At 46.2% G+C, this 24,212-nt stretch overlaps 1 protein-coding gene across 1 annotated transcript in view; it reads right to left on the reverse strand.

Annotated features, from left to right (window-relative positions):
- Nucleotides 1–24,212, reverse strand: part of LOC130084058 (uncharacterized) — a 31,353-nt gene that overhangs the window by 4,762 nt on the left and 2,379 nt on the right. The window contains exon 2 of the mRNA XM_056249219.1: nt 9,873–9,937. Coding sequence (XP_056105194.1) covers nt 9,873–9,937 — 65 coding nt within the window. The remainder of the gene's footprint in view (nt 1–9,872; nt 9,938–24,212) is intronic.

Here is a 24,212-nt window from a genome sequence, read left to right on the forward strand (position 1 = left end):
CAAATAGAGAGCGTCTTTTAAAAAGAAAAAGATGACTTTCTATTTGTGTGTTTCTGGATGCGGTCGTTACCTGGGCTCACAGGATGGTCACAAACGCTGCCTCGTGTGTCTGGGCATTGAACACGCTGAGGCAGCGTTTGTGGATGAGTCATGTACCCATTGTGGGAAGATGACCATCGCGGAGCTACGGTCGAGACTCCTGTTCCTGCAAAGGGGCGGAGTCCCCGTGCCTCTGCCTCGTTCCAATCCTCCTCAGAGGGTTGCTTCGGGCGGGGGCGCGGGTGACCTGAGGATCACGGTGAGCGCGTCTCCTTCGGGGAACCAACCCCCTAGGAGCCCTCACCCCTCTCATGCTCCGCAGCCAGTTGAGCTTCCATTGGAGAAAGCTGGACCATCCTCGAGGTGTGTACCGGTTGTCTCCTTTGGGGCTCCCAGTGACCAGATGTCGATCGCTGCATCGGAGGGTGGGTCAGACTTCTCTGCGGACGACGACTCGGCACCGCTGCCTCCTTCGGGGGTGCCAGCGGTGCCTGAGACGGACCCGGAGATGATGGCCATGCTCTCCCGGGCCGCCAACGGGGTCGGGCTCGTGTGGAATCCTCCACCGTGTCCCGAACCCTCGAGGTTGGATGATTGGTATCTCGGGGTGGCGCGCGCTGGTTCTCAGCAACCCACCCCAGTGCCTTTCTTCCCGGAAGTGCATGAGGAGCTTACGGGAACGTGGACGGCACCTTTTACTGCCAGAAACCGTTCCGGTGGCTCCTCCTCCCTCACCACCCTTGATGGCGGGGCAGCTAAGGGATACACGCGCATCCCGCCAGTGGAACGGGCCGTTGCTATGCAACTGTGCCCTAACTCCACTTGGCGTGGAGAACCGTGTCTCCCTTCCCGGGCCTGTAAGTACTCGTCGGATTTAACCGGCAAGGCTTACAAGGCCTGTGGGGAAGCTGCCTCTGCCATGCACGCCATGGCGTTGCTGCAGGTCCATCAGGCCAAGGCACTGAAGGACCTGCACGAGGGTGGTCATGATCCCCAAGTTCTTCAGGAACTTCGCATCGCGACGGACCTCGCGCTTCGTGCGACGAAGGTGACCGCGCGGTCGGTGGGTCGTGCGATGTCCACCATGGTGGTCCAGGAACGCCATCTCTGGCTGTGTCTGGCTGACATGAGGGAGTCTGACAAACTCCGGTTTCTCAACTCCCCTGTGTCCCAGACCGGCCTCTTCGGCGACGCGGTCGAGAACTTCGCCCAGCAGTTCTCGGCTGTACAAAAGCAGACGGAGGCCATCAAACACATCCTGCCGCGGCGGCCAGCTGCTGCCTCCACCCCGCCGCCCGCGGCACCTCAGTCTGCTCGTCGCCGAGGGCGTCCGCCTGCGTCTGCCCCTGCTCCCGTGCCGCAGCAGCAGCCTCCACCTAAGCGGCGCCGTGGAGCCAGTCGCAGGCAGGGCGCCCCGCCCGTCCAGGCCCCCGCCAAGAGGGGCGGCAAAGCCAGGGGTAAGCGGCCCTAGGACGGGCGACCCGGAGATGGAAGGGACTGCTCTCCAGGAGACGATGACTGCATCGCTCCCTCCCCCGGAAGAGGGCCGGGTGGAAAATCCTGTGTTTCGTTTTGTTTGTGTTCCGCCGCTGGCCTTAAAACCAGCGGTACCCAAAATTTCAATAAAAGAGCAGTTTCTACCATCTCTGGGTCCGAAGAGGACCCGGAGAGCAGTGGGGGGACAGAATCCTCACCACTCTCATCCGCCTCCTCTGTCGCCAGTGAGCAGCAGTGTGCAGTTCGAGAACGCCACCGAGCCGCCTCCTGCACCTCCTGCCCCGTGGAACCAGGTAAGTGCTGCACAGCACACACAGACCCTGCTACGGGCCGCCTCCCAGAGAGAGCCTCCCGAGCCGCGTCCCTGTATTCCACCTCGCTGCCCCACTCCGGGTACGCCTACAGTCCCTTTGGTCCCGCTTGCACGGTCTCTGAGAGCCTGGTTAGCGCTCCCCAGTCCGTCTCGCTGGCTCATTCGGACCATCAGGCTCGGCTATGCGATTCAGTTCGCCCGGCGTCCCCCCAAGTTTCGGGCCATCCACTCCACTACAGTGAGAGCAGCCGATGCCCATGTCTTGCGTGCGGAGATCGCAGTCCTACTGGCGAAGGACGCGATAGAGCCGGTCCCTCCAGCCGATATGAGGTCAGGGCACTACAGTCCCTACTTCATTGTACCCAAGAAAGGTGGTGGGTTACGACCGATCTTGGATCTGCGAGTTTTGAATCGGAGCCTCCACAAGCTACCGTTCAAAATGCTAACGCAGAGACGCATTTTCGGATGCATCCGTCCCCAAGATTGGTTTGCAGCGATCGACCTGAAGGACGCGTACTTTCATGTCTCGATTCTTCCTCGACACAGGCCGTTTCTGCGCTTTGCGTTCGAGGGTCGAGCATATCAGTACAAGGTCCTGCCCTTCGGGCTGTCCCTGTCTCCCCGTGTCTTCACGAAAGTCACGGAGGGGGCCCTTGTTCCCATGAGAGAACAGGGCGTTCGCCTCCTCAACTATCTCGACGACTGGCTTATACTAGCACACTCTCGAGATCAGTTATGCGAACACAGGGACCTCGTGCTCACGCACCTCAGCCAGTTGGGCCTTCAGGTCAACTGGGAAAAGAGCAAACTCGCCCCTGTGCAGAGGATCTCTTTTCTCGGTATGGAGTTGGATTCGGTCGCACAGACAGCGCGCCTCACAGAGCAGCGCGCTCAGTCGGTGCTGAACTGCTTGAACACGTTCAAAGGCAGGACAGCGGTCCCACTGAAATTTTTTCAGAGGCTCCTGGGGCATATGGCAGCGGCAGCAGCGGTAACTCCGCTCGGCTTGCTTCATATGAGACCGCTTCAGCACTGGCTTCACGGCCGAGTCCCGAGATGGGCGTGGCATCATGGCACTCACCGGGTGGCAATCACACCGGCCTGCCGCCAGACCTTCAGCCCGTGGTCAGACCTCTCGTTCCTTCGGGCAGGAGTCCCCTTGGAACAGGTCTCCAGGCATGCTGTGGTTTTCACAGATGCCTCTGCCACCGGCTGGGGTGCCACGTACAACGGGCATGCAGTGTCAGGGGTGTGGACGGCTCCCCAACTGCATTGGCACATCAATTGCCTCGAGTTGCTAGCAGTACATCTCGCTCTGAGCCGCCTGAAAAGGCCGCTACGGGGCAGGGACGTGCTGGTCCGTACGGACAACACTGCGACCGTGGCGTACATCAACCGACAAGGTGGTCTACGCTCCCGTCGCATGTCGCAACTCGCCCGCCATCTCCTCCTCTGGAGTCAGAAGCATCTGAGGTCGCTTCGAGCCATGTATGTCCCTGGCGTGCTCAACCGTGTGGCCGACGAGCTATCACGAGCTGTGCTTCCGGGAGAATGGCGACTCCACCCCCAGGTGGTTCAGCTGATCTGGAGAGAGTTCGGAGAGGCTCAGGTAGACCTGTTTGCCTCTTCAGAGACCTCCCATTGCCAGCTGTTTTACTCCCTGACCGAGGGAACACTCGGCTCGGACGCACTGGCACACAGCTGGCCCCGGGGCCTCCGCAAATATGCGTTTCCCCCAGTGAGCCTACTTGCACAGACACTGTGCAAAGTCAGGGAGGACGAGGAGCAGGTCCTTCTGGTGGCTCCCTATTGGCCCACCCGGACTTGGTTCCCAGAACTCATGCTCCTTGGGACAGTCCCTCCCTGGCCCATTCCTCTGAGGAAGGATCTTCTGACTCAGAGACGGGGCACCCTATGGCACCCGCGTCCAGACCTCTGGAAACTCCATGTCTGGTCCCTGGACGGGACGCGGAGGTTCTAGGTGACTTACCCCCTGAGGTACTTAACACCATCACTTCAGCACGGGCGCCGTCCACGAGACGTGTTTACGCCCTGAAGTGGAACCTGTTCGTCGAGTGGTGTTCTTCTCGCCGAGAAGACCCCCGGAGATGTTCGATAGGGTCTGTGCTTTCCTTCTTGCAGCAAGGGTTGGAGCGAAGGCTGTCTCCCTCCACCCTCAAAGTACATGCTGCCGCTATTTCAGCTTATCACGACCACATAGATGGCAAAACAGTGGGGAAGCACGACCTGGTCGTCAGGTTTCTTAGGGGGGCGAGACGATTAAATCCTCCTCGACCCCCCTCCATACCCTCTTGGGATCTTTCCCTGGTGCTTCGAGCACTTCAGGATGTTCCCTTTGAGCCTCTGCAGTCAGTAGACTTAAAGCTTCTTTCCATGAAGACTTTGCTACTGGTTGCACTGGCCTCTGTCAAGAGGGTAGGAGACCTGCACGCATTTTCGGTCGACGAATCGTGCCTAGAGTTCGGGCCGGGTGACAACCATGTGGTACTAAGACCCCGGCCTGGCTATGTGCCCAAGGTTCCTACCACTCCCTTCAAAGACCAGGTAGTGAACCTGCAAGCGCTGCCTTTGGAGGAGGCAGACCCAGCCCTGGCTTTGCTCTGTCCCGTTCGCGCTCTGCGTATGTACGTGGACAGAACTCAAAGCATCAGGACCTCAGACCAGCTCTTTGTCTGTTACGGAGGCCAGCAGAGGGGAAAGGCTGTCTCCAAGCAGAGGATGGCCCACTGGATAGTGGATGCCATCGCCTTGGCTTACCAAGCTCAAGGCGTGCCCTGCCCGCTCAGGTTGCATGCACACTCCACGAGAGGCGTTGCATCCTCCTGGGCGCTGGCACGTGGCTCCTCGCTAACAGATATCTGTAGAGCTGCGGGCTGGGCGACACCTAACACGTTCGCTAGATATTATAGCCTACGTGTAGAGCCGGTCTCCTCCCGTGTTCTCACCCTAAACGGGTAGAAGCACCGAGAGGCCCGGCTCTGTCGGCTTGCTGCACCCTACTGTGCACCCTTATTGCTCCAGAGTGAAAAACCTGTTGAGTCCTCCAAAAACCCCTCGGCCCGGACATGGCGGAGCGTCCAGGTGCCAGGCCTTTATCCGCTGAATCCTTGAGAACCGGATCTGGGCTGGGTTCCATATGTGTGACCCTACGGGGATCCCATATGTGTATATTTTCCACGGCTGCTCCTAACGGAAGCCCGTGTCTTTCCCTTGGGCTAAGTCACCCACTATCTCATATGTAGTACAGCCTTCGGGCTAGTCCATATGTATTCCCCACATAACTCCTTGAAGTAAGTGGCTTCCGCAGCGTCCTCCTTCCTAACTGAGGGGCACGCTTTCCCAGTGTTATCCAATAATCTCACTGTATGGGTTATTACGGAACAACAGTGACAGATACACTCTGTGTGTAGCCTCCTCCTATCGTCCTTCTAGGCAAGAAGGTGTAGAGGCTTGCATGGGGCGCTGGATGGGGTGCAGCAGCTGTGGCGCTTTGGTAGGGATTCCTATTGGTCAGTCTGACCTACGTTGTAGTGACTGACCGATAGGGAACGTCTCGGTTACATATGGTAACCCTCGTTCCCTGAGGGAGGGAACGGAGACGTAGGTCCCGTCGCCACATCTGCTGCCGCCCGCTGGGGCGGCCAGCTTTTTCAGGTTTGGCTCCTCAGCAAAAAACTAGCGTGCAATCATAACAGCTGCTGTTAAATACCCGCGCTGACGAGGACGCGCAGCTGATGCAAATGATTGCATGCCAATGTGCATTGGCTTGTTTTAGTTTCACTCGAAGTAGATTGGCCTCTCTAGCGAGATTCCTATTGGTCAGTCTGACCTACGTCTCCGTTCCCTCCCTCAGGGAACGAGGGTTACCATATGTAACCGAGACGTTTTCTGGAAAGCTTTATTACTATTCTTCATTGCTACTTCAATTGTATATAGGTGCAAATTAGCACACTACCACTTTTTGAACTAATGTTGCAAACGCTCCAACAAAAGGATAACTAGAAAGGCTATTTCGATGATCTATTACCAACTGCAACACTCCTGCCGGTCATTTTTAAGTAATCCTATAAACCCTGATTAGCTGGTTTAAGGGCGAATCTAAACTGCGTCATATTAATTCCATACCTGCCTTGAGAAAATGTCATGTTTTGTCTGCTTTGAGAACAAGAACGCATCCTCACATGCATTTGAGTAAATATAAACATTGTTGTTTAACATGGTTGTGTCTATAACATAAGTGTTAAACACTCCCACTGTCATGGGTCTTTGGATGTCCACGGGGCTGCAATACAAATGCTGTGAAGTCTGAGCCCTGTTAGGTCGATGATTAATCACAGGTCTGGTTTTTAAATGTCAAGTCTGACCCCAGCGTGGCCCGGCTCTGATCGATGTCCCACTCTACGGCCATCTTTCAGAAAGCTGCTCCGACGCTGTGGGACTCAGCATGACTCACCGTTTGCTTCAGAGGAGGAGAGTGGTGAAGGGTTTAAATGCAAATGTGTTCAACATCTAACTTCTGGCGAGCAGGGAGAGATATACAGAGGTCCATAATCTGAGCCCACTTACTAAAATGTGATCTTAACCATATACCGATCCCTAAACCTAACCCTACCCATAACTTATCCCTAAAATAAGAGGGAAATAAGTGAATAACACTGATGTTGAAGCACCTAATCCTGGTTGCAAGCCTAAACTTGACACAAACAAACTGTAAACTTGTCCCTCAAATCTGATTGGTTGATTGGAATGATGTTTCAACAAAGATGTTGATCCAAGAATGTGTTGTACTTGGTGAAATCAGGTTCTGCTGCTTGAACATGCTTAAAAATAAAGGTTCTTTATTGACATCTGGTTCCATAAAGAACCTTTAACATCCATATAACCTTTCCATTGCACAAAAGGTTCTTTAGTTGAAAATATATCGTTTTGTAGTTTTTTTCTCAGTTTGAAAGCAAGAAATAAGGCAGAATCTTACATATTTCGTCTGTGTTTTATGCCATAGCTTTTTTAAATAAAAAGAAATCAATGGAATTTACTATGGTTGTAGATGTAAACAACATCTGGCTGATATTTTCTCCTGTGAGACCTCCAATATGCAATATGAATGTTTTTCACAACATTTTTAGAAGATGCTACATTCTGGAGTTTGGAAAAATATCAAAGATATGCACTATTCTAAGCTTTAATTTTCCTTGTCAGCTAGAATGTTTTCACACACAAATCATGATTTATTAATAAGTAAAGTTAATTTGCGAATTTTTTTTTTATATATACACTACCGTTCAAAAGTTTGGGGTCGGTACGATTTTAAATACTTTTAAAAGAATTCTCTTCTGCTAACCATGGCTGCGCTTATTTGATTAAAAATACAACAAAAATCAGTTATCGTATTAAATATTATTCCAGTGTAAATCAGCTGTTTTCTGTGTGAATATATAGTAAAGTGTAATTTATTCCTTTGATCAAAGCTGAATTTTCAGCATCACTAGTGGCAGTGTCTTCAGTGTCAAATGATCCTTCACAAATCAGTATAATATGAGGATTTGATGCTCAAGAAACATTAATTATTATTATTAATGTTGAAACAGTTGTTGGTCTGTCAGTTGTACAGTTTTTTTTTTTTTTTTTTTTAGGATTCTTTGATGAAAAGGAAGTTCAAAAGAACAGCATTTGTTTGAAATAGAATCTTTTGTAACATTATAAATGTCCTTACTGTCCTTGATAAATAAAAGTATTGATTTCTTTCCTCCAAAAAATAAAAATAAAATTCTCACTGACCCCAAACTTTTGAACGGTAGTGTATATATTATAGATATATATGGAGAAATGTTATTAGAATTTGAATACCTTGTCTACAAGTAAAACAGAATGATTAATTATTTCTGAGTAACAATTAACAAAAATTACCTAAAAATTGCACCCGTACACAGCTTGCAACTGATAAGCTCCAAAACACAATCATGAATTGAATTGAGTTTGGATGGAAAGCCCTTATATGGACATGCCCTGGGTGTATTTTATGCAAATTACTAGTTGACACACCCGGCCCCATTTAAAATAACTTGGATTCACCAACAATGATGAACGATGACAGTAAGAGGTTTCTGTGCATACGCACATGTTGCGTTGGAACTTTTCTGCAAGTTTAAATAAGCAATGTGCAAAATTATCAGTAAATAAGCCCCAATGCTACCATTAAAGTGGCATACTTTATCTTTGAAAGAAAAAAGATCAACACTAGAAAAGCTTCTTTTTTTCCCCTCAAGAGTTCATTGCAGTGAGTTGGGTCGGTAATGGTATCAGTTACCATAATTGTATATGATTTGAGCACATATGACTCAATACCAGAGTGGTGTTGTGAGTGAAGTGTCATTTGTGCATCTACAGTAATAGTCAGTTGGTGGTCCGGACTCATACGGTGCCCTTGTTGACATTCGCTCAGAAAAGAAAAATATGAAATGCTGTGTAATTTAAAATAATAGGGACAGGTGGAACAGAGAGCAGATTTAATTCCGTGAAATGTCTGTGGGTAAGATACTGGTCCTAAAGTCACCATGAAATCAAAATGTACAATTCTTGTTTTTGATGGAATATTTTTAATTCATGTGCCCTCATAATCTTTAATCAAAGAAACTTCCCCTTCCTCTTGCAGCGACATCTCTTCTCTTCTCTTCTCTGATGACGTGTTTACTGGTGCGAGGGCGGGACAACCTGTGACTCACATGATATCGACCAATAGCAAGTCACAGCCATCCAATCAATTCCCAATGGACAAAATGAAGTCCCGCCTACTTCTTGTTCGAAAGGGAAGGAAGAAAAGACTAACGCAACTTCCGCGGTCTATAACCAGAAAATCAGACCATTTAGGAGATCTTTCTTTCAGCAAGGAAAGTGAACTGTCTGATAGCTGTTCTATTGTTTTGTTATACATAAAACATTGGAATCCTGCTATATTCTCTTTTTATTGAGAATGTGATTACATCTTTAATGTTACCAGATGAAGTTACATGAATTTTGTATCTGATTGTAAAATCCCATGCCTGCTTAGCAAGGAAATTCTCCCCTTCCAGTCAAAACAATCGTAAAAAGCGTAAACAAACACGAATAACCAGTCAAAACAGAAAAAAAAACGTTGCAAATGAAGCATGAGCTCATGTCTGTATGTGTAGAGAAACCTCTACACACGCTGAGTGATTGGCAGGAAGTCGCTCTTTTCAGTCTCGATACACGCTGCGAGGTGATTTTGAGGCATGCTGGGTAGAAAGCTCGACTCTGTGGCAGACAAATGTTTGCGCCACACATAATGGATGGCTCCAGATCCCTACAGAGAATTCCCCATAGCAGCAGGTGAAAGCAACAGTGTAATTAGACAGGTTCACAGGGCTGCAAACATTCAGAGGAAAAAACGGCTACATCGCCTATTATCTCCTCTCCTGCTGCTTGAACTAAACCATGTTTAAGAGAACTCTGTGGGAACGTCATTCAAGACTCTGATTAGCCATTTCAGAGAGTGTATTGATTTTTCTTTGGCAGCATTTTACTCCTACCAACCAGATTCATTATGATGCAAGTCATTACTTAGTAGGTCCCCTGACTGAGGAGGCATTTACATGACCATTTACATTAAAACTGAATTCTTTTTAATTCGTTTTGGCCGTTCAATTACACAACAATGGCGTTTTGGGGGCCTGAAAACACAAACTTTTGAAAACGGGTTTCAAAGTGCAAGTTTTTGAAAACGATACCGTTATAGTCTTCGTGTAAACGACAAAAAGGGCGTAATTGTGAAAACAGCGAGTGACGTCATACACATGCGTATTATGTGTTTCTTTACAAAGTGACATCGCCAACTACTGGCCTGGCATGCATAATACAGTGTTTTTAGTCATTTTCGCAGAGCCGTGTGAACAGGGGTTGTTGTGAAAAACGCGAAGGAAAAAACGTTTCTGTTTTTAGTACATATGTAAACGTACCCTGATTATGAATGGGTTTGTATGCTTACCGTTGATTCCGCTATCCGTGTCGGAACATTCCCAAGCACAGCACAGATTCCTCTTCTCGCCTTTTCTGTGGAAACAATGTGGATTAAATGTGTAAAAGACCTGAATTTTCCAAATACACCTTTTAAAAGTGTTTTTATGTTCTTTGTAAATCGAAAGATTAAAGAACAATTTTTCTAAAAATCACATTCGACCAATAAACATTTGGAGATTGCAGATTGCTGTAAATGAGTAAATGGGAATTTGATGACAGACACAAAATGCAGGATTATATATAATTACATATAATTTAAAATTTCTATTCTATTTCTATTTAAATATTAAATTATATTTTTGCATAATTTAAATATAATTAAAATTTCATATATATATATATATATATATATATATATATCTCACACACACATATAAAGTATATACACTCACCTAAGGGATTATTAGTAACACCTGTTCAATATCTCATTAATGCAATTATCTAATCAACCAATCACATGGCAGTTGCTTCAATGCATTTAGGGGTGTGGTCCTGGTCAAGACAATCTCCTAAACTCCAAACTGAATGTCAGAATGGGAAAGAAAGGTGATTTAAGCAATTTTGAGCGTGGCATGGTTGTTGGTGCCAGACGGGCCGGTCTGAGTATTTCACAATCTGCTCAGTTACTGGGATTTTCACGCACAACCATTTCTAGGGTTTACAAAGAATGGTGTGAAAAGGGAAAAACATCCAGTATGCGGCAGTCCTGTGGGTGAAAATGCCTTGTTGATGCTAGAGGTCAGAGGAGAATGGGCCGACTGATTCAAGCTGATATAAGAGCAACTTTGACTGAAATAACCACTCGTTACAACTGAGGTATGCAGCAAAGCATTTGTGAAGCCACAACACGCACAACCTTGAGGCGGATGGGCTACAACAGCAGAAGACCCCACCGGGTACCACTCATCTCCACTACAAATAGGAAAAAGAGGCTACAATTTGCAAGAGCTCACCAAAATTGGACAGTTGAAGACTGGAAAAATGTTGCCTGGTCTGATGAGTCTCGATTTCTGTTGAGACATTCAGATGGTAGAGTCAGAATTTGGCGTAAACAGAATGAGAACATGGATCCATCATGCCTTGTTACCACTGTGCAGGCTGGTGGTGGTGGTGTAATGGTGTGGGGGATGTTTTCTTGGCACACTTTAGGCCCCTTAGTGCCAATTGGGCATCGTTTAAATGCCACGGCCTACCTGAGCATTGTTTCTGACCATGTCCATCCCTTTATGGCCACCATGTACGCATCCTCTGATGGCTACTTCCAACAGGATAATGCACCATGTCACAAAGCTCGAATTATTTCAAATTGGTTTCTTGAACATGACAATGAGTTCACTGTACTAAAATGGCCCCCACAGTCACCAGATCTCAACCCAATAGAGCATCTTTGGGATGTGGTGGAACGGGAGCTTCCCAAAAAGCCTGGAATGTAAATTTACACACCCACACACACCCACACACACACACACATCCCCCACAAGTGAAGCCTGCTCAGGACAGAGCGTGGTTTCCAGTTACGAGACACTTTTATGACTGACTTGGAATTTGATGTTCAAGAGAAGGAAACTTCTCTTTTTAAAAAGACATTTAACCAGATATATTCGATGTGTTTTTATGTGTGTCCATTTGCCCATGTCACATTGAATGTTCACAGAACTGTGGCTCTCTCTGAATTCTAACCAAGGAGGAGAAATGAATCCTGTATTCATATATATATATATATATATTATTATATATCCACTTGAGAATTGCATGAACAATGTATCTAAGTTCCCTATTTCATGAATTGCCTTTCTGTGGTTTGGTCTATGTTTCTCGACAACTCTAATGGGATAATGTTTCAAACTTTGCCAACTAAGGTTTAACCAAATCCATTTGTGGCAAGTTTGGTCTCGATAAACTCCAATCTTCGTTCCCCATTTGTTAATTGACATTACATTTTGCTAAACTTTGTGACACATTAGTATTATAAGAATTGTGAAGATTCTTCTCTTAAACAACCGACGAAATTAGGGTTTCAAATGTCTCTCTCTGAGACAAAGAGCAATAAAACCCAAAGTCCCGCCTGTAAACTTCCAACCCTCTAATTGGCCAAGCCAACAGGAAGAGGCTGGATTTCTCCAAAAGTGATAAATGACGCTTCCCCCCTCCGCTCGCTCTCTTCCTCCCTTGTCCTCGTGTCATAATGTAACGTCTCGCCTCCGGGCGAGCTCTTCGCCTTTCTTTTATTTGTTTCTAGTTTAGTTTGTGTTTTTCAGTTGTAGATAAGTCTCTGTGTTTAATTCCAATCGACGATTGAAAAGAAAACCCCGTGACATATCTCTTCAGCAAATCCATCTACAAGGGACCTTTAAACGAGCGCGTGCTCGCTTTGAAGGAGAAACACGCGCACGTGACTGCGTGACGCGCCGGACCGAGCGACGCACGTGCTTCTTCACCAGCCATGCAACGGTAACGTTAACTCCGCGTGATTTCCCCGTAGAGATCTTTATTTCTTTTTTGTTAGTCAAAGTTTTGTTTTCCGTAGTTGACTCAGTTCACTTCCACGAAGTGTAACGAACTTAGCCGAACTATTTCCCTTTGGTAATGTTACCCCAAAGACTTTGAATCTCCGTTCAACACGCGCGCCAAGCAGCCCACGTGACGCTTCCTCACACACAAAGGACTCAGCTCACGCGGCCAGACAGGGCCGTACGGGAATGCCTCGACACACCGAGAGACCATAACATAACTTGTGCAAGTATAATCTCTTTATAGAGCTTCTAAGGAGCTTTAAGATGATGTTTCGTGTTGTAATCGGAGAGGTGAATGTCTTAGGTAAAATTCTGCCACTGTTGTGTTCTCTCTCTCTCTCCCCATCCCCTTCTCTCTCTCTCTTACTCGCTCACGCGTGTAAGTTATCCATTGTCCAAACTTTACGCATTTCTCGTTCATTGATGTCTTATTGTATTGTTCATTGATGTCTATGTGTCTGTAAATACATATATCCCGTGTAACCGTAGTAAATACATAAGTAGTCATGCCTCTATTAAATTAATTATATATTCATTTGATTGATGTACTGTCTCTTTGCTCAGTTTCAAGTCCCTTAAGTGCCAAAGATCTTATGCTACAAGCTTACTAAAATTAAATATACCTTAAAGAGTATGTGTTCATAGGGCGGGAAGCCCAATTCTTCTGGCCAGAGAATTGCGTTTCCTGAAATCCTATAAAGTAAGATGATATTGTGGAGCCCCACAAATATTATCCTGACAATTGAGCTAATTCATTTTACCTGTTTTGTGAAACGTGGTCCGTGTAATTAATTAATCAACTTGTGGTTAATTTCAGGGATTCACATGCATGCATGCAGGTAAAATGACAGATCCTCCCTTATCGGGAGATTTATTAACATGTAAGACTGATCTACTCCAAACATGTATGAATAATTATTAATTACCAATTATTAATTATGATATGCAAATTCCCCACGGATTAGATCCGCCTTGAGTCTTTACAAATTGGTGGAGAAATATGCTTGGCACACTTTAAACTTGTTTTTGAGCAAAAATCAGTTTTCAATCTATGTCTATATTGTGATTTAATATTGTACGCGCGCCTCGGGTGAGTGAACGCAATGCGAACTCACCGGCTGACTGAAGAGGCACAAAAGCCAATCCATGTCAGCGGAGCACATTACAAACTGCTAAATTCGCCTAAACGTTTTAGTCGTTGTAATTGCTAAAATGAATTGCTGATATTCACGGTTAAAGTATTGAATGTAAACTGTAGTTCGTAACAAAAGAGATATTACCTCTGTAAAGACGTTTACATGTTAATATATTTTCTTTTGATCAGCCTGTTTTCAAAACGAGAATCTTTTGAGCAGAGCGAGAGAGGATCTGAATACAGCGATGCTCCTGTATTCAACCTAAAAGGCCTGATATTATAGTCATTAGACTAACGAAAACTCCTGGTTTCAACTTTGATGTAGCTAACCAAATGTTAAACCAGAACATTTTAATCATAAATTGCTATTTGATAAATGTATTTGGATCCGAACGACAGACGTGTAATTCCTGTTGTCCCTATGCGTGTGTGTAGAGAAAAAATCCTGCCACGCCATTGTGTGAAATATAGCATCGAAAAATCCAAAACCTAAAAACATTTTAATCATAAAATGCTATTTGATAAATGTATTTGGATCCGAACGACAGACGTGTAATTCCTGTTGTCCCTATGCGTGTGTGTAGAGAAAAAAAATCCTGCCACGCCGTTGTGTGAAATATAGCATCGAAAAATCCAAAACCTAAAAACATTTTAATCATAAAATGCTATTTGATAAATGTATTTGGACCCGAACGACAGACGTGTAATTCCTGTTGTCCCTATGTGTGTGTGTAGGAAAAATCCTGCCACGCCATTTTGTGAAATATAGAACCGGAAAGAAATCCGTCGAGATTTAAATTCCGCACTATTTGTGATTTATGCAGCAATTGAGGCGTGTAATTCTTTGCACGTCCTCTGCTTTCACATGTGACAGTCACATGTGAAAGCAGGCGGGTTGCAATGCTACTGCCAAACGCTAGGGCGCGCCCTTGAGCTTTCCGGTATCAGACTGCCTCCACGTCCTGACTTTACCCTCCATGAACGAAGTGTCGCCATCGTGTGGACAATGGTAACAAGGTCATCCTTTCCTAAATAATTTTCTCTCAGCACCATTTCAGATTGTTCCAGTGAATTCCTGAAATTGTGTTTCTAACTTTCAATGCATGTGCAAGTTCCAGTTTTAATAACATGGATTTCACTCCTGACTGTGTACACTTATTTTGAATTTGGTTCCAACCACATTTGAACTTAAAATTTAAAAGTAAGTATTAGCAGTTTCTAGCGCCCCCTTTGTGGCCACTCCCCCTCTAAGTCAGCTCATCACTTAGTTCCTAACATCATTCTGTTCCGAAGTGGCTTTCTCCCAGCTGGCTTTATTTTGGTTTTCGACTATCACGACTATCACCATAGTCGTGATCATCATCAAATATAATGCCAACCTTCAATTTCCTACACTTATTCAAATTTGGTTTGAAACAAACAAATTTCAAGATTAATTTGAATTAAGTCTCCGTTCCTGTTGGGAATGTTTTATGGCTTTATTTCTATATTTCGTTTTTCAAATTATTTGTAATAATTTTGATTCGATACGTTATGACAACTGTATCCTTACTTTCTAGAAGTTACTTAACATCTATGCATATGCTTGATTTGAATTGTAGTTAAACCAGTTTGAATGCAATTTAAATCAAAGTCTCTGTCAGCCAGATTGACCACCAGGAGGAAGTTGCCCAAACCCTTAGTGGCCCAAACGCGCCACTGCAGCTTGCTTCCTCCTGTGCTCTTCCTCAACATGACATCATGACTTTGCGTAAACATACACGCCACTTTCAATTCAAGTGGCGTGTTATCTATACGCATTTTGAGCTATCCGCGTGTATGTCCACGCCGAAATCTTTTGCGTGTATGTCTACGCCATTAAATGTCCGAGTGATTCCGCGTGTATGTGTACGCCGTTAAATGTCCGAGCGAAACGAAGAAAATCTATATCTACATCTGTGGAGCGATATTTCTTTTCCTAGGATGGTAGGAGAAGACTCATAAATGGTATTAACCCCAGTGACGGGTAGGTTTAGGGATGGGGTTGGGGTAGGTCATATATTTATATATACATAATACAGTAATGTAACGTTAAGTCAAAGGCGTTGATAAACACGCTGAAAAGCGATTATGCGTGTTGATAGCACGCCAAAAATGGAAATACGAATTGGCGTGTCATACATACGCCATTTCATGAGATCAGTCTGTCTTCCTGCTGCACTTAATCTCTTCTCTGAATGGAGGCTAGGTTGTTCTGATAATTAACATCGTCATAATTTCCTTTTTGTTTGTACTATAATTTTAGTAAAGCCGTTGCCTTCGATTTTTTCTACAAAAATAGACACTCAATTTGATTTAGATAGAGAGAGCTTTAATTCACGTTGAGGTTCACTTGTCCTTCATCCTGTTTTGTGTTTGTAGGTAGAAATTTCTCTCGTGCTGTGGTGATTTGACAGTCATCTCTGCTTGGGGTCCAGCAAGCGGGTTCGTCTGACCTGCGTCACCAGCGCTGACTGAGCGCGAGTCTCGGACTTTCCCGTATCTCTCCGTTGGTGCGGCTCGCAACACAACATCACCAATTTGGCACTGCCGGTTGCGTGAGAGGGCGCACATCGGTGCAGATATACGGAAGGGCCCGGGACACTGCTGTCAAGTGTTTGGGGATGACAGAAAGACCAACCACAATGCTGACTCCAACCCGAATGACCTCATTTCACCCCAGGCAAACTAGAAAAAGGTATTAAACCCATCCACTTAGTATTGGCCACAGAATCTAGAGATTCCCCCGGTCATTGAAGCGTTTGGCTCCCTCCTCCTCTCCGAGCCACAAACCGCAGGCTTAGGCCTCCTCTTCCCTTGTAACACTTCCTGTGTACTATTAACCCCATTTCATTACAGACCTTTCCATCTTTGATGGTTGCATGTTACTTCAAACTTTGCTATCTTGCCATTGCTCTTTTCTGTTGTGCCCTGTTCCTTTCAGTTCACCTAGAAGACAGAACCTATCTGAGACAACAAGGAACGCTGAATAATAGTTTGACAAACCAAGCCGTTAGCATCAACAGGTGACCCCTAAGCTACCGCCCTGTTAAATTTTATTCAGGCCCATGCTGACCTAACCAAATTGTCCCACCGAATGATGTAACTGTCTGCATCAGTTAACCAAAACTTTTATACACGGCATAGCCCGTATTATAGCTCGTTAAACATAGAACGAACTTGCCTTGGTCGCTCTGTGTGTGTTGTGTTCCTCTCGCCCACAGTGAAGCCAGTATGTTCCGGTCCTACAGTCCCACAACCCGCTGGGACAACCTGGAGACATGGCTGAAATTCATGACACCTCCATTCCTGACCAAGGTCGCCAGTGACTCAGAGCCCCGAGCCAAGAGCATCGCAGACGTGGACAAGCTGATGGCGCACAAACCAAGCCAAAGCTCCCACGACAAAGACCGGTCAGACACGTCAACCTTACTTGCCAGCTCATCACACAAGAACGTCTCCACGAAAGGAGCCGCATCGCCCTGGAGCACGAAGTTGCAACGCTAAGGATGCAAGCCGAGGATGACAACGACCCCTAGCTACAAGAAGGAAGTGGAAAGACTTCAAACTGCCCTGTCTGATCTTCATCTGCACAATAGACCGAAGAGAGCAGTCAGAGAAAAGAACCAGAGAGGAACTCGACGAGAAACTCCGACAAAAGTGAAGCCCCTTGCAAAGAGCAGAGACTGAACTTAAAGAGACTCAAAAGCCTTTCCAGGAGAGGCCTGCCACTAACCACGGCATGGCTCCCAAAAGCCTTAACAAGCTAAAAGAAGCTTACACCAAGCAAAAGACTATGTCCTAAAAGACTTTGAATAACCCCACAATCTACTCTGTCTCTGAACAATACTCAGAGCTGCCTCTAGAGGGCACCCCACAACACCATAGCCCTGTGTACAGAGAGTCAAGACCGTTCCAGGCCAACAGAGGGCAGCACTACTGCGATGGTGCTCATCCATGACACCAGAGCGCTTTGACAGATTCCGGGACCTGCAACAACCACCTGACCAGCCAAAACGTGGAGCCACAGGGGAAACCGACCAATGGCCCAGAAAGAGCTGAGCCCCAGCGACCAGACCATCAAGCCCAGACAGCCCAGAGCGGAACCCCTCTCGACATGCCACTGATAAGCACAAGTCTGAGCACACACCAGATAAAAACAGTGCCGCCACGTCTGAGACAGCCGAGACCCTGAAGTCGCTGAAAAGCTTCTTCACAAAAGACTTTCCAAAATTCAAGAGTTACGAGCCTTACATCCTATGTCTGAGCGTAATACCTACAGCAGCACACAGCCACCACAGCTGACAGCTGCACAGCCTGAGCGAGACAGCACAGTTTCCCACAGCTGGGTCCGAAACCCCAAAAGACCTGATCAAAAGGGGATGGGCCCGGAAACTCTACCTACCCATCACTCTAGACAATGAGGTGAGCCTTGAAACCCTGGTAGACACCGGCTCAGACCTCACTCTAATGTCAGCTCAACTCTTTGAAAGACTCAGTACTAAAGCTAAGAGCGAAGATCGAACTCTTATACCCCAAATATGTCAGCTGAATGTGCAGTCGTACAGCCAGAACGACCTCCGGCTCGAACAGAGAGCTCCCACTTACCTGACAATTGGTCTGTTGAGGCCTACCCACCCGGTGCACATCTCACAAATGGACATGTACCCCTTTCTGATGGGCAAAGACCTGCTAGAATGCTCTGAGCTTTGATTAGACTTCAAACACCTGACCGTCTGGGCCCAAGTTCAAGAACCCCGCCCCTCCAGTCACACAGGTCACCAAAGCCAGACTCCAAGGTCACAGAGTTCCCAGGAACTCCAGCAGCCATCCAGGAATACACAGCCTCAGCACCAAGTCAAGGTTCAAGTTCGCGACCCTGCACCTTCCAGCTCGCCAAAGACCACGCAATGCCCACTCAACGATGCGTGACCTAATGCGGAAGGCCTCCTCACAAAGAATTCCTAAAACCCCACTGACTGTGAACTGCAAAACCAGAAGACACCGCACAAACACAGTGCAAGACTCTTCTAAAAGGGTCCCTGATCAGCATAAGGACATAGAACTTTTAAGAATAGACGAAAGTGTGTGCTCAAAGAGACACAAGACTCTGCAATAGGAAAAATTAGAACTTTACTGATTTAAAGAAAATCTCGAATAGACGTGTAAGCCTCACCTGCCAACAGACTATGCACGACTCTTTTAAAACAAACATGTGCGACATGCTGGTTGAAATGACACTGCTAAACATTAGTTTCCATGACAATGAAGGGTTACAAGAAACACTAGCTCCAAATAGAGGATACGTCCCCTTTAACGCCAGAGTGTAGGAAAACCACCCCAGTTTTAAACTACTGTTAACCTACAGGCGTGCTTTTGGTCGTTGCTATCCAACCAGAACATAACGTGCAATACGCATTTTTGATCGCTGGCTTGTCTAAATGCAGATAAAACGATAGCTGGAATTGACATCTCTACTTTAAGTAAAATAGCCTTAGATTTCCAACTAAACTTAGCATGTTCGGCAGTAAAGCGTAAGTCTGTTTGACGAAGAAACCCCATCTTAGCAGCTTGTAAACTGTACCGATATCTATTCTGCTTTAATTAAAAGAAATCCAAATTGTAATATGACTAAACCTGTGTCTAACAAAGAAAGCTCAGGAAAAAGTTATATCTAGGTAGACCTGGGTGATGCTCCCCTTTCTACAAATGTAAAGGCCTTACAAATTATTGTTAGATTGATGTAATTCACCAAAATTTTACCTGCATCTACAAGCAGAGAACTACCTAGCGATCAAAACTGTTTCATCGCCGAAAAGTCAGCATTTATGCACGAGAGGGACATAACTATATATGCTTAGACAAGCTTTGACTTCCAGCAAATCTATTTCCTTACTCTGTAAACAAATAGATTAAGTTGCGTAAAATAAAGAGAACAGTTCCACGAGTAGAATTAGCAAATGCCAAAACACATCTGCATTTTACTTAATGTAACACCAAGTTCTGGAAGGTCTTAAAATATAAGTGCCTCCTGTTAACCCGTTTAAACATGCATAATTCATGTAAAATGTACAGACATTTTTCAGAGACTGTTGAATCGTCTGACATGCTCTGGTTCCCATGACAACAACCTGTCACAGGAAGTGCTAACTTGTGATGTCACTTTGTAAACAAACCAGCCTAGGAAGCTAAGCTAACCTAACCTAGCGTCCATCCAGCTTACACTAAGCTAAATAATAACTTCTACAGTTAGCAGTTAGCATCATTTACTTGAACCCTTAATCACCGCTTGTGTTCACACAATGCAAAGTATTCTAGAATACTTTCCTTAACACCAGTTAGGGTTTCTAATTATTCACTTTCCGTGTTTGCAATTCCTCTTGTTTACCTTCCCTAGTTCAGGCATAGTCCTTACTAACCGTCGGAGGATAACTTCGCAGATGACCTGTTAATTAAACTTAAGTTTAACTACATGTAAACTGTGTAGCTAGAGAAGAATTCATATAGCAATAGGGATTTTCATCGGCAGGTGACTAACCTTTCGATGGGACACACACGGTGTGGTCTGGAACATGCAATCGCCGTAACCCACTATGAAGTGTTGACCCAGGTAAATCCAAAGTTTAGTCACTAAGGCCACTGATTATTCTCGCCTTAAGATCATTCCCGTAGTTTTGATCACTTTATTTCTTTTCGCTTTTAATTTTTTTTTTTTTTGCTATTCGTTAATTCTTTAATTTCTTTGACTTTGATAATAATAGCACTAAGCTATTCCCTTGGCTATTCGGTCATCTATATGATTTAATTTAATTTCCTCTCTTGTTCAAATGTGGTTCCATTTCCCATAGGGCCCAGAAAGGAAACAGGGACACCCGTTTTTGTTATTTAGGCTTAGTTTCATCCAGTGCACTCATTTTTGTGACCCTGCAACACAAGTAATTTCAACAATTTACTAGGGCACAACTATAGTCCAGAGGATTGATAATAAGCATAATTTGAATAGGAAAGCTGTCCTTTTTCCCCCTATCATTCACTTCGTCAAGCCGTAGTGAACCATGACTATGCCCTTTTCAGGACATACTCACGGAACCACAAAGTCTTGGCCTCCTAACATCCACAGCTAAGATAAGGATACAAGACACACTTCACTAGCTAGCCACACGTGAAACACCTAGCTTTATGCTACATACCTAGTGAACCCGTTAAACCGTGGTTCTGAACTTTTAGGGTCATGCATTAGTCTCTCCCCACAAGTGTGACAAAATGTCACAGAGCCTCTGCTTAACCTGACCTTAACCTGACCTTAACCTTCCAGCTTACCAAAGTCTATAACAACCCAATGGACATTATGAGAAACCACCTCTCATACCCCTCCAACCACCCACGGACGCCGTCTGCACACACCGACAACCGGTGCCCCAGACAACCTACGTCAACAAGCACATGCTGCGTGCACTAAACAACATTCAGCGTTCTGCACCTGAGGCCATCACCGCGCCACAGCTTGTGATGCCACAGTGCAAAAGGGGGGTAATGCCAATGTATGCCCTAGGCCCATGATGCATCGTGCTGCACGCCGCAGCACCAGAGACACTTGCAAGACACCGAAGCAAGCGGCATACCGGCGTTCTCAAAGCGAAAAGACTGTCCTAGGCAACCAAGGACGAGACTCGCTGAAATTTTTCCTCCCTTTCTCTCTTTCTCTCTCCCTTTCACTTTTACCAGGATGCTGCTGTGCCTCCAGTCAACCAGAGGGCAACCGCAATCGGACATCTCACCAGGTCTGGCACCAGGACTCCTTTTCTGCCGGACCCGCACTCAGAAAGTGAATGTGCCACCTGATCCTCACAACGCCTACAGAACACACTACCCCAGCGTAACAACACAATACAGCTGGGTAGGTGCCGATGGACAAAGGACTCCCGCACTCACGCTGAGACCGTGGTTGAACACATGCTCAAGCAACTTGAGAAAATGACTGTCACGCTAGCGGAGCCAGGTGGCCACAACCACCGCCGCACTGCCGTCAGAACTCTGTTTAACACTTGTATGTCCAGCATGAATGCAGCAAACCTCGCCAACGTGGGACGGCATGTAGCCGAAATTCAGACTGAGATTCCACAGATAAAAGAGCACTCACAACAGAGTGCATCCCTGCAGACCATCGACAAGACACTGAAGGGAACTGTGGTAACTTTCAACACTCACAGCGTTGAACCCCATGCACTCCAACACTCACTCCATGAAACAGCTGTTTACTGTCTTCCAGAATGACTTTGCTCAAACTCAGCTGGTAACAGCCCTGATGACAAACCTGCTGCAGGGGGTGAACTCCTCCATCGACAGCCTCGCCGTGGGTAGAATTCCACCGCACCTGATACCCTTAAGCCTCGTGAAAACCGTGCTGGCGTCCGCCATCACCACGCCAACTGACTCTTTACAAATACACCTTTCCTACTCTCTGGGTAGTGCCATCCCTCTCTGCGTCGACTACAAGCAGAGAAGGGGGGGGGGGGGGGGGGTTTCTCTTGAACTTGCCCATCATAGAGTCAAGCCGAATCTACCGGCTCAAGAACATTGTCAAGGTCAGATTTTGAAAAGTAACATTCACATCAAGATCCACACGCCGGACGGGGTTGACTGCAACGACAGCAACACAAAGCCGTCCTAAGCTCCGAACCCGTACGTGTGCACATTGACCAAAGAAATTCACTATCTCTGCCCTAACAAACCTTTCCTCAGAGACAACACTGACGGAATCTGCGGGCTGCAGATCAGCGACACCCGCTGCCCTGCCGAAGCCAAGCCGCGCACTCAAGACATCAAGACCCAAGCAGAAAGTGTAAGTGACAGGCGGCTCGCTAACACTCCTGTGCGCACAGCTGCACTCACTTATGACCAGAATGACACGGACACCTGTGTCACCTCGCTCCACTAGAGCCTGTGAATCCAAGCACCGAAAAGTGCCATCCTTCACCTTGACGACCTGGCATGGTACCATCTTCCATGTAAAGAGTACAAATTAAAACTGGAAATCCCATTCTTCTCCAGGAACCACACTTTCACCCTAACTCCAGAACGGGAGTTGTGGTTTGCGAAAGGGGGGTGGTCCCAGCGAATTGACATTTATCCTATCGACACAGCCCTCCAAGCTTTGTCTCAACTGCCCGCCTTAAATGCCTCACCTGCTGTCCAATCCTGGACTGCGGCCGATCCTACGCTGGGTAACTCTATCAAACACACCGCGACACTTGACAGTCATCCTGCACAGGAGGCTCAACGAGATGCGAACATCTACAGCCAAGCCCACGGGACCCTCAGGAAGAGGGTAACACGCTGGAGGCTGCGTCGAACTTAATCAAGCTGAGCCCTCAGCCTCAGCCTGAGAGCACCTGCTACCCGATCATCATGATTCACCTGTCATCCGTCCATTGTGATGATTGTTGTCCGATTAAGTCCACACAGGGACTTCATCAGACAAAAAGGGGGACTGTAAGGACTGGGCGAGGGTGAATCTGAAAGGACTAAATACATCCTGCTAAAGACCCAAAAAGCCTGGAATGTAAATTTACACACCCACACACACCCACACACACACAAACACACATCCCCCACAAGTGAAGCCTGCTCAGGACAGAGCGTGGTTTCCAGTTACGAGACACTTTTATGACTGACTTGGAATTTGATGTTCAAGAGAAGGAAACTTCTCTTTTTAAAAAGACATTTAACCAGATATATTCGATGTGTTTTTATGTGTGTCCATTTGCCCATGTCACATTGAATGTTCACAGAACTGTGGCTCTCTCTGAATTCTAACCAAGGAGGAGAAATGAATCCTGTATTCATATATATATATATATATTATTATATATCCACTTGAGAATTGCATGAACAATGTATCTAAGTTCCCTATTTTATGAATTGCCTTTCTGTGGTTTGGTCTATGTTTCTCGACAACTCTAATGGGATAATGTTTCAAACTTTGCCAACTAAGGTTTAACCAAATCCATTTGTGGCAAGTTTGGTCTCGATAAACTCCAATCTTCGTTCCCCATTTGTTAATTGACATTACATTTTGCTAAACTTTGTGACACATTAGTATTATAAGAATTGTGAAGATTCTTCTCTTAAACAACCGACGAAATTAGGGTTTCAAATGTCTCTCTCTGAGACAAAGAGCAATAAAACCCAAAGTCCCGCCTGTAAACTTCCAACCCTCTAATTGGCCAAGCCAACAGGAAGAGGCTGGATTTCTCCAAAAGTGATAAATGACGCTTCCCCCCTCCGCTCGCTCTCTTCCTCCCTTGTCCTCGTGTCATAATGTAACGTCTCGCCTCCGGGCGAGCTCTTCGCCTTTCTTTTATTTGTTTCTAGTTTAGTTTGTGTTTTTCAGTTGTAGATAAGTCTCTGTGTTTAATTCCAATCGACGATTGAAAAGAAAACCCCGTGACATATCTCTTCAGCAAATCCATCTACAAGGGACCTTTAAACGAGCGCGCGCTCGCTTTGAAGGAGAAACACGCGCACGTGACCGCGTGACGCGCCGGACCGAGCGACGCACGTGCTTCTACACCAGCCATGCAAAGATGTAACGTTAACTCCGCGTGATTTCCCCGTAGAGATCTTTATTTCTTTTTTGTTA

This window comes from Rhinichthys klamathensis, unplaced genomic scaffold (genome assembly GCF_029890125.1).
Source record: "Rhinichthys klamathensis goyatoka isolate OS25496 unplaced genomic scaffold, OSU_Roscu_1.1 h1tg000059l_1, whole genome shotgun sequence".
In the NCBI taxonomy this organism is placed as follows: Eukaryota; Metazoa; Chordata; class Actinopteri; order Cypriniformes; family Leuciscidae; genus Rhinichthys; species Rhinichthys klamathensis.